We start from the raw sequence: 17,169 nt of genomic DNA on the forward strand, positions 1-17,169 counted from the left end.
AGTTTAGGACCTGCACCCTCCTGATCAATAGCACAGATAAAGATTTCATCCATCAATGGGCTCCCAAAACAAAAGGTACCTGATACCTGATTAGGCCCACAGGGACACATACACACATAGATTGAACATGAAGACATGCTTCGACATTACTATATGAACTGAAACAGATGAATATACAATGAAATAGTATAGACGTATGGATTTAACACAAAGTCACACTCTTATTCTTTATGTTCACTTATTTTGTCCAAAATAATTCTATAAACAACCCCATACCAAGTCAATCAGTGGGGTAATTACAATAGATACTCACATATGCACCTTCAAACATATGGGCAGTCAAGCCTGCAGGTACGACAGCTCTGACTTTTCCCAGATGAAGGTTAATTATGCTCTGTTAGTCGACTTCGGTTTGTTCATTTTGCTGGCCCATGTAGGTGCGAGTTCATGCGTCTCCACTAAAAACTGCATGTGCACTTAGCGTGGGTGTGCGTGCCAGAGGTACCACAAAGTGGTTGAATCAATGTCTGGGCGACCACCACTGTTAAAGTGTATCAATAACGTTTCCCTATCTTCTTTCTGAGCTATTGTCACAGGGCAGCTTGAAAGTCCAAGCAGGGCTGCAATTAAGACTTAATTATAAATCAATATGTGGGGTCATTTAAATATTGATTTTTCCCTTTTCCTCAAATTGTTAACATATTCCACACCCTGTCTATGCCTTTTTTTTTTTTGGGTTACATCTTCAAGAGGGAATCAATACTTTCCCTTACAGTCAATCAAGAGGAGCTTTTGCATTGCTCGAACTAAAAAAAACAAAAAAACACTACAGGACATCTTGATATATTTCGACAAATGTCACAGCCCTTTAAATTCTAATGGCTTTTTTAATGAAAAACAATGACAGTTTGGAGCTCTGTAACAGTTGTCTCACTTTGAGAGTTTTTGGGTTGCGTTTGTTGTCACAGTGCCAAGATTAATTTGCATAATTTTCACAGCTGACATTTTCTTTGATAGGTGCATCAGAGCACCCTCCAAGAATGATATCAATGCAGCCCAGTAACCTGCATGTTATTTGATTAAATGATAAATGAGCTTTGGAGACCCTTTTTATTATCCTGCTCAGCCATTGCAAGCGGCAGAAACATTTTCAAGTGGCATGTCAGGGGCTGGAGGTCTAATGCTTGGAAACATGGAGCTCTCTGTTTTTTGACGGCTAGCAGAGATAAGGTGGAGATATGGCCCTAGCACTGGTTCAAATTTAAAACAGATCCCACCGGGGGAAGGGGTGTCGGGGGTTCGGGGGTAGTAAAGGAAAGGAAATGGGGGGAGAAGGGGGAATAGCAAGAAGCAGAATATTGTCAATCCTCTAAGTGTCTAGTGGTGTCTCTCTTTCTTTTCGTCTTTCTCTCACTCTTTTACTCCCCCATTCCCCCTCAGTAATCTGATTTATTTGAAGCATATGTGTGTAGCTCTGTCTTTGTCTGCTTCTATTAGGGCTAGTGGGGGCCCATATGACATTGTTTAGCCAGTAATGAAATGGACATTTTTTGCATGTTTTTGAGAAAGTCAGAGGAAAGCCAACACTCCGTATTTGTAACAGTCTGCAAATACCATCTCCACAGCAGTTCAGTATCACCTCCAGCCCTGCTGTGACTGTGTGTGAGTGTGTGTGTTTCCATTCCTTGTTTTATATTTGAGTTGGACTGACTATACTGCAAGTAACCACATGATAATTTAGCTTAGAGATGTTTTTCTTTCATCTGACCTTATCTCTTTTTTTTGTGTGTACATATAAATCTCAGTACATATAAAACAACAACACATTTTTCTTGTGCAAATGCTTGTATAAAAAAAGTATTATCACATAAAAGATATAGAAGTAATTTTATAACAGGTTGGCACAATTTAACTTGTCCGAAATTAATAAATAAAGATTATATATATGAAGAAGTCATGCTTATCTAGATCAGTCTACGGTCAAACTTGTTGATTCAAAACAACATCATTTATTTAAACCTGGTAGATTTAAATTTACAATAACCTTTTAGTTTTATTTAGATGTTTCTTCTGAAATAATACTATTTAAATGTATTTATTTATTCGAAAATAAATATGCCAGTTAAAACATGAAAAAGAGTTTAATTTCTGCAGTTATAATTAAGATTTTCTTTTAATTATTGAAAATGTGTGAATAAAGTATAATAAAATGTAAAAAAAAATAAATTACATAGTTTATTAAAGATTATTTGTTTACTTAGTATGGGGAGTACAATTTTGATTTTCATTGTCAGAACCAATTAAGTGTAAATTGTCTGGTTCCGATCTTATCTCTTATCTCTTATTTTATTGGTACAGAGCTTCACATGGTGTTAATTTAAAGTTTCACCATTATTATAAATAACCAAAAATTAATAAAATGTTAATGTGAGGGTCCCTTTCCTTTGTTTTCCAACTAAGATTACAGCTTTGTGTCTTATGACGGATCTGAAAGCAGATTCTTTGATGCTGCCGAAAACGGGACAGTAGCCCAACAGGATAAAGATCTGTTGAAGCATTATCCATTTGGCCACTGCCCGTCCCAGGCCTATTTTAAGCATACACACCCACCGCTCCACACCCGCACGCAAACAGACACACATATAAAACCTATTCTTTCAAACCATGGCAGCCATTTTATTAGATTCTTCGTGTTCAGGGCTCGTATTAGTTCCCGGAAAACAAATAAACCTTGAATGCATGACAAGGACCAGTCTGGTCAATTCCAAACTATATCTATCTGGCCCGCATCTTTGTTTACCGGTGTAGTGATTGATGGAAAGATAGAAGGATAAATGGAGACACTGAGAAACAGATGGGCCAGGCATACGGATGGATAGCTGTGTGAAAAGATAGAAAAATAGATAGACAGATAGAACGATATGTGGATAGATAAATGAATGGACAGATGGATGAGTAAAACAGGCAGATCTCGTTGAGCTGATAGAGTTGAGCAGGTATGCCGAGAAACAGCTGCTTTCTTCATTAGGTTCATCTATTGATCTCGGACCCTTGTTGTGCACATTTATATATGTGTGCATGTGTGGATGTGTGGTTGTGTGTATGGGTGCATAGTTTGAGAGCAAGGGAAGAGAAAGACAGGAGCCTCTATAGATAAGTGCTGGTAATAGAACAGAATGAATTCTTATCACAGAGATGGGAAGGCCATTAACCCTCAGCTCCTAGTTCTCTCTCACTCCGTCGCTGTCTGGTCTGACTCCCTTTGCTCCTGTTTCCCCCCCCCTCCTTCAATCCCCCGGTCTGGACCTGACAGGGTCACGTTGCCAACTTTGTGTGATATTTCCACTGCATGTGTGAGTCACACTATGTGTGTGTGAGGGGGTGTGTGTGCGACTGCATTTTTCAGCTGCTGCTGCTCCATCGCCCAGATGTTTATAATCAGGGGCTGGATAAATATTGGACAGAGGAATTATGAAAAAAGAGAGAGAGAGATGGGAGGAGATGAAACAGAGGAGAGGAATCTTCTTTTAAAATTATTCTTAAATCCCTCGGTAAGCTTGCCATGCCGCCTCTTCAATTCACCTCTTCAGCCTTAGGTGATTTAAACAGCCAAAATGCAATATGGCTCTTGTGTAAGATATCGGTCTGTGTGTGTGTGTGTGTGGTGTACAGTAGCTATGCTGCTCTATTGTATAAGGACAGGTGTTGCTGATTTTTTTCCCTCATCACTGTATCTTTTGAAGGCATGTTTTTGTCCTGTAAAAACCCTTTGTATTTGCGATTTAGGAATCATTAACAACACCTCGCCGACACACACATCCAACTGAACACACACACAGTGCCCACAGCATTGAAAATGAAATCCCACTTTGCACAAAACAACAGTTTCTTTCTGCACAGCAAGCAAGACATGCAAGCCTTTTATCCTGGCTATGTTTATTCATATGATTTCCTTTTTTTTGGAGTAATAGGTGTTTTGTTAGCTGCCTGTAAGACAGGAGAAGGGGGGGATATGAGTAAAAAGAAAACACAATGAAGTGTCCCAGGAAGTTGTAATTGACAACAACAAAGCAAATTTGATACTGCTGATACAAGCACTTTTTTCCCCTGCTTTTTCCATTGGTTCACTTTGCCGACATTCACATCAGAACCGTATCAAAAGTGACAAACCTATTGTCTCGATTTCAGAATCTCCCTGAAACCCGTTTTTTTTCCCTGGCGTAATATGTTCTGGAGTGCTTTCACCCAACAAATGGCTGTGCGTGGGTGGAAACACGTGCGTTTACTGGCTCTGGTGTGTTTACACATTAGCATGTGAGCTTCTGACGCTTGTGCGTGAAATACGGCGAAAGCTGCATAGGAGCAAATGTGTGCAGTATGCATCGAGGGCTTTATCATTTAGGTGTGTGCGAAAACCGTGCGCGACAAGTGAGGGAGTTTTTCCCAGGCCCTGTGCAGGAGCTGTAGACCCTCTCCGCTAGGTTGATGTTTAGTATTTTAGACATGCTACATTAACAACATCTGGTTAAGATCTAAATGCTTGTTAAATGCGCTGAAATTCGGGGGAAAGGTACAAGGAGAATGAGGGAAAAGAGAAGAGGGGGATACAGAGGGAGAGAAGGGTAAATAAAGATTTGGGGGTGAGAGAACAAGAGGGAGGGAGATCAGTAAGTCTGTAAGGTTATTACTCTGGCAGTATTACCACTGGCCCTTGACTCTGTGTGTATATATGTATGTAGGCCTGTGACTGTGTGGGATGGTGTAATGTTTCAAAGCTTCCCCTTAAAACCTGGAGGCCACACTAGAGCCACGCGCGCGGCGCAGGAATGTGACATCACAGGGCCCCTTCCTGCTCTCTCTCACACACACATGCACAAATAGTCTCACAGGGGACATGACCAGAGTTGTAAGAAGGAATCAGCATCAACATCAGGCCTAACTCAAGGAGACATGGCAGTCAGGGGTGCAGCCCGAAACATTAAGGCTGCATTACTGCCATAGATATACTGGACATAGAGAATCTAGTCTTCATTAATATTTATACATGGATAAAGTCTGTCCTAAGACTGTTGTCTGACCCATTCAGGCAGAGTTTTGTGTATTTATTATGTCTTTTCTCTTTATTTGTCTCTTGATGTTTTCTGTTTCCAGCAATTACAGCTTCAGCTGATGCTCCATTTTTATGGCGTCTCTGATTTAAGATAAACAAAATGTTGAGAGAGATTTTTTTTTTCCACTCTTTCGCTTCTTTAATGAGCAGCCTCCTAGCCCTAAGGAAGCAAATTAGAGGAGGCTAAGCCCAGCTAATGAATTCAGCCATTTTGGAGTCTCCAAACGTCCAGTTTCCCGGAGTGGCATCACTCTGCAGTTTGTGTGCTTGTATGACTGAGTCTTCCACCGGGCACATAATGACCCGGCATGGCGGTTATGGGCCCTCAGGGGCGGACGGGAGGGGGAGCGAGTGGTCTCAGAGCAGGTCATTATATAGCTAGAGGGCACACTCTCTCGCACATACGCACACATACACAGCGAGAGTGCTGACACTTTAAATACATTCTTCATTGCTTCCATCTCCCATATGTCTATCGCTTTATTTCTTACCTTCCAAATATCTCATTTTATATATCTTTCAGTGGTTTCTCCAAGATGAATCAATTTGAATGCCTTTTTTCTCCTTTAGATATCAAAGTATTTTTGTCTTTTTTTATTTAACAAAAAATCTTATAAAAGAAATGCTTTTAATTAATCAAAACAAATTTCCAACTCTTTATGGACTTTTAATTAATGGTTAGATTTTAAAGCAAAATGTTTAAACTTTAACTATGATCAAGAATCTCCTAATTATTCTTCCACTTTAATAGTTAAATATAGGCTTGTGTCAGTTGCTGGGTAATCCAACCCAGGTTCTGTGGTTAACTCAAGTCCACCGCCCGGCTTTAATGTTCCGACTTGCCCACATCAAAGATAGTCCCACCAGGCTGCCAAAATCACACCCCCTCCACATCCACAGCCTGGACTGCTCTCCCTTTTCTCTGTTTGTGTCTGTGCGCTTGTGCACAGAGACAGAGGAAGGTGACTGCGAAAGTTTTCCCCTTTCCTCTGGTAGCGATTAAGTTGATGGTTAAAAGTCTCCCCCCGTCTTCTTCAAACACACACACACTCTTGCACATGATATCTCATATTCTAACACATGCAGTCTCTCTCTCAGTTGATCAATTACTCACACGCGCACAATAAAAGACTGAAGCGCATGCACAGTCAGGGACAGGCGTGCACAGATGTAGGCACGAATGCGGTGCGTAGTTGTCAGGGTCAGTCGGAGGGCAGACGTTGGGCTGATGTATGGAGGGAGCTCGTCTGGGAATGTCCTCAGTGTGGAAGCACATTCCCTGGATTCACACAGACACACCGCAGATATCACTGACTATGGGGAGAAAGGAGCAACAAAAAAAGGGCTGATTGGGCCCAGATGATCACACTGCCGTTTCTTTTTTATTCTGTTTTCCTCACCACTCCCAGTCCTCCTTCATCTCTTTTTGTTCAGTTTTACCATTCATTTCCTCTTTTCTAGCTACAGGTATACTGCCCCCTACAGGGCTGTTGAAAAACCTTTTTTTTTAAGCCTTATAATTTTGGACTGACTTCATTTTGACCTCTGTGTTGGTTTTGTTTCCTTTGTTCTTGTGTCCATAAAAAGGAAAGATTTTCTGTCAGATTTATATAATCTCTAAAATGCTACTTATTTCTTTCAAATGTGATATCAATCAGGGGTTACATCAAAAGATGAGCTGTTAATGTTGATAGTTTAGAGACAGTTATTTCTACTAATATTGAAAATGTTAATATTTACAGCTTTTATTCAGACTTATAGATATTTTCTTAAATGATATAGAGGATGAAGCGTTAAACACATGGTTTTACATTATTATGACTGTAATTAAGAATCCCTAGAGTTTTAAATAGCTGCATGCTCCTACTACAGTACAGATGTGCAGAAGCACCCCTGTACTGTTTTTTTCCCCTGACAGATTTGAGCTGGTTTTATTCTCACTCTTTAGTCAGAGCTTCTTTGAAACATGATCTTTAATATGTTTTTCGCTTTGCAAAGCTCAGTTATGCATAACAGCAAAAAAAAAAAAAAAAAAAAAAACAGACATGAAGGATTTCCAAGCTATATACGTGTATAGCAGTACAAAGCCACACAGCCTTTCTCCTCTCCTTCTTTATATGTGAAGGTGAGGTGAATTAAAATACAAGATGGACGCTACAGCAGCAGCAGTGAAAATTGCAATTTCTGCAGCCAGGGCTCTCCCAGCTGACAGGAGATATTTCATCTCCGTTGTCACCAATGTATTAATAAAACATCAGGAGCAGAGTGCTGTCCCGGTCTCTCTCGCGCACAAACACACACACATACAGGCTCACACAAATGTGTACATACATGTGATACAAGTGCACAGCACACACTTGGGGCTAATGCAGAAATCTAACAATGAATGCAACACACACAAACACTGCAGCAAATTTCCTCAACAATCACATGCCAGCATCTGCCATAAAAATTTCATGCTGTATATAATGTCCTCTTAATGTGATGCTGCTTAAAGCAATGGCGCCAGCGCTTAGTCTCAGCTTCTGTGTTTTGCACCATGTGTTATGTGAAAGGGTTAATCATATCATGTTTCTTATGCAGGGTTTGGAGACCCTGTTTTGCCCATCATACAATGGCCAAAGTAATTGTATTCAAATGAAAGCTGACCTCAGTGCACCCACACCACGATTTTGTTCATACCACTCTGTGTAAGTGTCGTGTGTGCGTTTGTGTTTCGCAAACCACGGTTATGAAGGATCTGCTGGATTGATGAGCACAGGTTTTTTTGAAACACACACACATGCACACAGATACGTAGCCATCTAATACTCTAAGGGGGGAGTCGGTTGGTGAGGGAGAGCCCCCTCTCCCTACCTCTCTTTCTAACTCACCCCATTTTAAAGACATGAAGTTTTAACGTTTTTGTGTGTGTGTGTGTGTGTGTGTATGGGTGTGTTAACACAATGGTGTATGTGTGTATGATTTGATGCCTGTTTGCAAGTGTTTCACTTTGATTTTGGACTGGTGTGTTCTACCCCATAGATGGAGGAGTGTGCTATATGTGTGGGTTTGTGTGTGTATGGGGGTGCATGTGGGTGTGTGTCTGGTTATCTGGCCTCTCTCAGACTGCTCAAAATTCATTACAAAGTGACATCAGCCCAGCCGGAGACAAATGATGGCTGGATGAAAGGGAGCGCTGGGGCTCGGCTAGGATTAGTGTTAGTTGTGCTGGCGACACATATACGCACATACACACTTACGCACAAACACGCATGCACGCACTTTAATCCACTGGCAGAACACTGCAGATACACAGAATTATCAAACAAGGGGCTGAACTCGCAGAGATGGGCAGGCTAATCTGCTAATAGTACAGAGCTGCACGTGTGTGTTGGTGTGTGCTTAAGTGCAAAAATATGAAAATTATGTGTATATATATATATATATATATATATATATATGTAAATGTATATATGTTAGGGTGTGCTTTAAGTGCAACGAGGCTTAGTCAAACAATAGGAGAACATTTTTTTTTGTGTGTAAAACAAGATATATTTTTACAGGCTATAAGACATTGAGGGATTAATACTATTTCGCTCTTTTTTCATCATTCCTAACCTTTAGGTTTGTTTTTTTTTTTTACAAATGAAAAAGAAAATAAATGAATTGTTTCATAAATGATACAAAGATAAGAATGGTATATAGTACGTTTGAAGAGGTTGTATACCCTAGGTGTTTTTGGTCAGACACAAATCTTATTTTGATGCGTTTGATGACACCGACAATAATAATGAATGCAATGCCTTATTTTGATTATTTTAATGTGTATTTATTTATTTTTTTTGCCACTGAAAAGTACTGTTTGAACTGTAACAAATAGTTTGCAATATTTCTTGATTTAAAATATTTTAATAATAGTTTACATCTGTAGGTTGATAAACACATCTGTGTTTTTATTTGATGTCATTTCAGTTTTAGTTACACCAACAAAAAACCAAAGAGTTACAGAGTATATTTAGTTAAAATACTGCTTCACAAGAATAAAAAACTCTTCAGTAGGTACCTAGATGTATTCAAAAGTTTTATCCTGGTAAAAGTAAATTCATTATGTGTTAAAAATTGAATAGTCATGTTAATCATTAGTATAAATCAGGCATGTTTCTTGATTTGTTTGCTTTAAGTCTGGCAGTTTGGTTATAACTGTATACTATAAAGTATTTTTTTTGTCAGCACCTTTTTCATGAATGAAAATATATATTTAGCACAAATACATAGATTAATTATTTTCACAATTTTTTTAATTTGATGAGGGTGTCTTTCTTTTGAGAAACTTGAAAACAATATTAGCTTAAGTATTCATGGCTGTTTGCATGATATCTATAGGAATGATCATTCATGTATGCTTACATTGCCAGATTTTTTTAATAAGTGCCCCATTTAAACTAATTCATTTCATAGAAGTTGCAATGAAATGGGGAGGGTTAACCTTAGGAAATGGGACTGAGCCTAAATGGCAGTTATTTTAGATTTTTGTTTTTACTTTAATATCGTTTTTGATAAGGTTTAAAAAATATTGTTGGTTTTAAAATCTGTTTCAATGCTAATTTTCCAATATGAAAATCATTAAGTATCGTCTCCATAGTTGTCTACATATTGTAGATCTACATATTTTATGTGCAGAAAGAACATTGCACATTAATGAAGGAACATTACTGAGTTGTGTTTAAACAAGTTTGAAACATTCATGATAATAACGTGCATCTGAAGTACTTTCCCTTTAGGATATATTTTAATGTGCTATAGATCCCTGCTTGCAGGCCATGAATGGATTGTGTTTTACTAAGTAGAAGTGGCCTTGCAGGGCTTTATTCATTGAACCCTTTGTTTAAGCAGCTGCATTATATGATAATGAGTTTTTCTATCCACTCTATAATACTTTTAAACTTGACATTTGAAAAATAAGGTTATCTGGCATTACGTGTAGATGAGTTGCAAGCATTAGTTACAAAAAAAAACTTTAATAGCTTCAAATTTTCTTGGTTAATCATATTTTCAAAAGAATATACTTTTGTCCTACACACAAAGCTGTTTATAGGAACCATAGGTAATAAACCCTGTCTGTGTTTCCAGAAGAGGCTGCTGAGGAAAGTGAGAGACCTCTTCGATCCTCCTCCAGGCCTGGACTCAACTTGACTGACCGAGATTTGACGGAAAGCAAAAGAACTGACCGTAAGTTCACAAATAAAAACCCTAATTTGTCAAACAAAACACACATTAAACCAATGGCAACTATTTATCTGCATATCTTTCACTTTGATAACATACCAGCGCATGTGTAACATGTGAACGCTGCTTACTAGCCATCATGACCTGCTTTAATCGCTTCCATCTGACAGATAGAGAAGGGGAGAAAAAAGAGACTGAGAGAGAGAGAGAGAGAGAGAGAGAGAGAGGGAATAAGAAGAGAGAAAAATGAAGAGAAAGAGAGAGGGAAAAGTTGAGTGTTGTGAATATTACCAGGCAGTGTCCAGGCCCTAGATTATTTTTTAATCAAATCAGTTTGCGTGCTTGTAATTTATAAGCGCCTTGCATTAATCTTTTCTCGTTCTTGTGCCCTCTCCGATGACATATTAATTTTTCATAAGCGCAGGATTAGATGGGGGGTTGTGTATATGTTTTTCTAATATTGCACTGCATCCCTGCAACCCTTAAATTAGTTTTTTTTTTCTTTCACCAGCACCTACCCTGCATTTTCTTTCTATCCTACCCCACCCCCCTTTTTTTAATCCATAACTTAATTGTTGTCCATACTGTGACCCTATCAGCAGTAATACCAATCATACAAAAATGGCCCGATGTAGAAAGAGGGGAGAAGAAACACAAAACGAAACACAGATCTGGAAGGGACCACAATCTCTAAAAAGAAGCTCTGTGTTTTTTGATTTTCGGCAACGTATTTGGTTGTGGTCAGGATAGTCCTGGCTTTGTTAGGTTTTATTTGCCCAAATAAGAATTCATCTAGTTTTATGTATGAGATGGAAATCCATGGCTGGGGATGAATATTGCATGGGATCTCTGTACACCTTTTTTTTTTATTCATTGCATAAGGTTCTCATTTTTCCTCCCCTTACAAATGTATCTCATTCCTCTTTAGTCTTGCCCCCTACCCCCATTGCCACCCCCCACCGCCTCACAGACACACACCAGCTCCCACCCTCTATCCATCTGAAGCTCCCTCCACACCTTCTTTTCCTACGGTGCCATACCTAGCTCCATAATGTGAGACTCAATGAGGCAGAAGGAGAGCTGAGTGAAGCTGGGGCCTATTAGTTTAGCTAGTCATCGATCTTTTAGCTCTATCATTCTGACAGGCCAGTTTGACCAACCGGTGGGGAACCACCATCCATGCATTTCTTGCTGTATTTCACTGCAGAGTGTCATTTCACAGCCCCAAAAACATGCAAAACAGGAAAGCGACACCGTGCCCAGATCCCAATCTGTTCTGAGGCATGTTTTTGTACTGTATGCACGTGTCCTTGCATGTTGTTTGAGCATAGTGAGGCCTGTTTTACAAGTAGGAATGCTTGCCAATTTTTTTTGTGAATAACTGCTTACAAGAAATGCCTTGGGGGCCAGGTTTTAGCTTTGCTGCCAAGTCAAATATAATAGTGTAAGTATTTTATTTTATATTCGGATTAACAATGCTTTCAGAAAGTTGACTCGTAGAAAAATCTATGGTCATTGTGTTTCGGCGTAAATCAAGTAATGTGGATTTTCCCCAAATATTTTTTTCATCACCTACAAATATCTGGCCTGCTTAATCTGTTTAAATGAATCATGTGATAGTTCAGATTTCTCGTTTAAAGTATAACTTTAAGCTAAAATAACATGGTATTACCATATTTATACAAATATCTAAAATGAAATGTACACATAACTGTAAAAACTAATCCAATTTGGAATGTATAATTACTGTCTTATTTATTTATAATATTCAATTCAAAGCAGGCATCCACATTTTTTAGTGATTTTGTGATTGTTATTCTTCTGCTGTGATGCTGCAAGATTGTTAGCTGACCAACAGCTATGGTAGTCAGCTTGCAGTTGGTTGCTTATGGTCAAAAACTCATATCCTGCACACTACAACGCTACTTAGAACTGAACAATTTATTAAAGGGTAATTTAATGCTCGGAATTGATGTGTACAAAATCTCAAACAGAAGGAACCGCTTTAATTTTTATATCTGGCGGGCAGCAATATCTCCGGAGACATGCATGTAAACTATGCTTGCTAATAATATTTTTGACCACTTCCCTGGACTTTCATTGTCAACATCTGATGCAGAGCTTGGTAACTGAGGTCATACATTTTAGACGGGAGAAGGGGACAGTTGGAAAGAAAATATGGGTTAAACAGCAGTACTGAATAATACTGCAATGTAACCTTTCCCTAGAAGAGAACAGCCCTAGTTTTAGCTTTCTGAGGCTGATGAGTGGTGTTGATCACTTTTCTAAATAAAACGTGTGCATATCCTTCACAAACAGAAATATACCCAAGTATTCATATTCATCTTCCTGGTAACCATTGTTTTTTCCTCACACTAAAATGTCTTTAGTTTTTACATAAACTCTTGAAAACCTTTCCACACCTTGATATTGATAACCCGCCGATGCTTAGTTCCAAAGGAAGTATTTCCAAGTTGATCAGAGTGTGTACTTCATCTCAATGACTGAAGTGGTTTAAGTACAGAACAGCAGAAAGAGAAAGATATTGTAAAAATGATGTAGATTTTTTTTATTTATTACCAATCTTTTTTTTTTCTAATTTAGATGTCACTTTACATTAACTATATCTCCTGTTAAGTTTTTCATGCAAATGCACTTGATCTGGATTACTTCCAGAAAGCTTTGTGCCGTGTGTGTAGATGGCACATGTCGCCACTATAGCTCAGGGGCCCAGTTCTTATAAATAACAGACCAAACAAAAGCCCGGCATAGAAATGAGTCTGTCAGATAGCCCTAAGAAATTAGACATCTCTAACCGATTTAGATTAGAACAGAAAGCATTTATTGTTCCTGCAATCAAATGTTAAATACAACTGTTGTGAAGGTAAAATAGGGGGAACAAAATCATTTACAAAATACTCCATAATTGTTTAGTCATATTCAAAACATTATCAGGGATTTGTATGTGCATATATCTTGCAAATTTGCCAAACTTGAGAGCAGCGATGTGCTTCATTTCTGAGGAGATTAAATATGTTAAGCAAATTAGCATGTTTAATTGCAGGCCTGCAGCAGTTCCTATGTGGGTTTTCTTTGTGATGACAGCTTGTTGAATGTCTCATACAGTTTGTCAAATGTGACAAGACCTTGCTCATATTTATATCCCATTAGATGTGGAGATGGAGGTGAAAGGGAGGCTAGTCATTAAAAAACACAAACTATAAAAGACAGCTGCTGTTTAATAGCCTTTCTTTGCCCCCCTCCCTCTCTCTTTCACTCCCTCTCTCCATGTATGCCTGTGCTCCTTTCCATTTTCCTCCTTTCTGAGTCTATCTCTTTGTGTACTTCCCTCTGGCTAGACCTGGGCCCGCTGAGTGCTTCGGTGGGAGTTTGAGGTTCAGAGTGTGTTGCTGTAATGTTATCAGGTGACCAGAGGTCAGCCTAATGCGTAACCCCAGAGCAGTAGGCCAGTAAATCATCTTGGTTGGCCCTCCCTGGCCCGCTTTGGCCGGCTCTGCCTCCTAGATTTACTGCTCTGTAACGCTAGCCAGTCTGCCAGGGATCAGAACAGCTAAATTGAATACTAAATCCATGCCACCAAGCCTCCATTGCTCCATGTTTGTGTGTTTTGTTTCTGTTTTTTTTTTTCATGAATTTGAAAGAGTATATTAAAAATACTTGAAGACATATTAAAAATTATGTAAATATTTAATAAAGTTACGTGCTAATGTAAAAATGTTGTTGCAGCTTTACAGCTCAAATCTGCAAGCACAATGATATTTCTCCCTGAGTTTAAACAGAAAGAAACTGAAACTTGCTTATGCACATAGCATCTCATCTTGCTATATGTAGTGAGGATTATGTGTTGACTCTGTGACTTTATTGATTTTCAGTTATTTGCAACCATCTCTTTGTCCAACTCCTGACAATAGCACTAAACCGAACCATCAACAGTGCATACCTCATCCTGAGTTTAACTGACACAACATAGTCCTAAACCTAAGTTTTAGTAAAAAGATAGAAAGGATCACCAAAATATTTTCACTTCGGTACAAACGGTCCTCAATTTGACAGAAAAAGGAGCTCAGATGCACATGATAAACCACAAATATCAGGCTATATAACCTTTTTTTTTTTTTTAATATGTATGTTTTGGTTTTTCAGACAATACCACTTTCTCTTTTAGATTCAACTTTGCATTTGTGCAAGTGTGTGTGTTGCTTGCAGGTCTTTAAACGCCACTGACAGTTGCAAATAAAGATGGGTGTTGTGTTTTCTGGTCTTTCCTCCAGCAATGCAAAAGGGGCTTGAGTGTCATAAATCACTTTTTGATTTATCTAATCAAAGAAGGTCCTGCTCTGTGCAGACATTTGTCACCGGTGGGTTGAGAGGGAGAGGGGTGGGGTAGGGTTTATTCTGTCGATCCACTTCATTTGGTGAAGGGATGAATTTAAGGTGGAAGGACAGGAGGATACAGAGAGGGGGATGGACAGTCATTAAGTGTGGGTTGCAGATTTGCAGACAAAGAGAAGAGTGGTGCCAAAGAAGATAAAGAGAGGTTTTTAATATGTATAATATTTCTGAAAATAAATCTCAATTTCATGATTATTTTATTTACCGATCTATAGGAAACTCCATCCTTGGAAATTATTTACCACTTGAATGTACTTTTACACCTCAAAACAGTTTTTTTTTATTCACCATTGATTAAAAGCACTAGGTCAAAGATACATATAAGCCAGAAGGACATATCAACATGTTCCATGTGCAGAAAAAAAAATAACTCACACATTACACAAATACGCATTTACATTCAGCATGACAGTAATCAATGGTGATGTGCAGGCCCCGTTTCCCTAGCCACATTGTAAATGTGTTTGCAGGCTCTTGTCCGACAATCGCCTCATCTCTTTTCTCCTGAATGTAATTTAGTTGCAAATTGACTGGAAGACGGGGGTAAAAATTGAAAGTTGAAATTAGAAGTGGTTATAATAAATGTGGGAGGCGGAGATGCAGACTTTGGTGAGGTCATGTGATGTGACTGGCGCTTCTAGCCAGGGCCAATCTGACCAATGGAGTGTCAATGTCTTGACAAGAGGTGAATATACAGACGCATATATGCACATACACACATATGCGAGCCTTGCAGGGGCCATCATGAGCAGTGAAAGACAAAATTACCTCGCTCTTCTGGGTTGCAGAGCAATTCTCGGATGTTCTTGGAAATTCACATTGTGCCCTTGCCCCCACCCCCCCACGCTTTTTTTTTTTTCCAGCCCACTCTACTTCTTTCTCTCTTGTCACTTTCCTTGACAGGCCAATATTTCAGGCTCCAGATATAGGGGATTACAAATAAAATAAGTGGAACGCCTACTTAATGCAACAGAATTAAAATGCATGAACGGGCCGGAGGAATTGATATGCGTCCAATACAAACACGAGCCAAAGAATAATATGAAATACAAAAATGTTTTTTTTTCCACCCCCCTCTCCATGTATCAGTGCTTTGATTTCCCCTTTTTTCCATTTGTGCATCTAGCGTGAAGCGTTGATTCGCAAGAGTGAGGCTCACATATTGCCTTGAGTGACCAGACGAGGGAGGGGACACGAAAGAGGGAGGGGAGGAATAGCTGTGGGAGAGGGGGAGGAAGAAAGCAAGAGGGAGGGAATGAGGGAGGGAGAGTTGCAGTTGCTGTGTCTTTGTGTCGAGCAGATTGGGTAAATTGCAGTGGCAGAGTATAGCAGGGCCTGCACGCCTTGTATCTTAGGATGAGGCTAATGAAAGATTTATCAGTGGCTGCAGCATTTACTAAATACAACCAGAGGCTGATCTCTCCACATTGAGCCCCGCTGTTTACGTCTCGCGTACACATTCTTACACGCGCACACACTGCCACTGTACCACCAGCCGTGACCGGGCCTTGAAAATTTAGCATCTCGTACAGACACAGGAGTTGTTGAGGCAGTTGGGGAAATGTATATGAACTAATGAAGTGTATAATATTACCATAACATTTAATGTATGTCGTGCTGTGATAATGAGCCTGACTGAGTTTTTTCCCCATTTTGTATGTCCTCAGGGCTGCATCACGTCACTGTATGTGAATATGAATTGTACAATTTGTGCTTGTACCCATGCTAATGTTGTTTTGGAGCTTGATAATTTTTGAATCATCACCTATGCCCCACTGAATATTAATTAGAAAAGCCTTTTTTATATATAATCTCAATATTATTTGTAAATAGATAATCATTTGATCAATTACTGAGGTCATACAGCTTCATAATTTCAGCATATCAGCATGTTTACTAAATGTAGTTTTACTAAATGTAGGATCTTATTTCTATAACATGTGGGATCCAGGTCCTTAATCTTTGAAGGATACTCACATTCCTTTCACATTCCAGCAGGTTGAGATCTGTACACTTCTCATTGCATTTCACTGGCTTAAGATAAATTAAATTTTGGTAAATTTGGCATTATCTTCCTACACTTTTGATAGTGTAGTATATGCATGTTTATCAGTAAGCCACACTACAACAGGGTATTTTGTGTTGCAACCTATGCACCATAAGCATAGCAGCACTGATATGCCGTATATAGTATACATATGCTTCACAGCTATTCGGTTTACACAAGTGCCAATTAAATGTTGCTGGAATAACTCAGGAAAAATATTATTTAATTCTATATCATGCTATGCAGAAGTTCTGTCTGCACAGATAAAGATTCAGCATGCAGAATTTTAGAATTGGCTTAAACAGAAGCATTTGGGGGCAATAGGTGGTAGATTGAACACAAAGGTTTGATTCACATCACAGAGTTGTTAAGTGATTTGTAATTATCTCAA

At 38.9% G+C, this 17,169-nt stretch overlaps 1 protein-coding gene across 4 annotated transcripts in view; it reads left to right on the forward strand.

Moving 5' to 3' along the window:
• zfhx4 (zinc finger homeobox 4) overlaps nt 1-17,169 on the forward strand; it is an 88,770-nt gene that overhangs the window by 59,214 nt on the left and 12,387 nt on the right. For all 4 annotated transcript variants that reach the window (XM_038286775.1, XM_038286774.1, XM_038286773.1 and 1 more), the window contains exon 7: nt 10,223-10,321. In XM_038286775.1, the coding sequence (XP_038142703.1) occupies nt 10,223-10,321 (99 nt within the window). The remainder of the gene's footprint in view (nt 1-10,222; nt 10,322-17,169) is intronic.

This window comes from Cyprinodon tularosa, unplaced genomic scaffold, assembly GCF_016077235.1.
Source record: "Cyprinodon tularosa strain WSP-4 unplaced genomic scaffold, ASM1607723v1 ctg23, whole genome shotgun sequence".
Classification (NCBI taxonomy): Eukaryota; Metazoa; Chordata; class Actinopteri; order Cyprinodontiformes; family Cyprinodontidae; genus Cyprinodon; species Cyprinodon tularosa.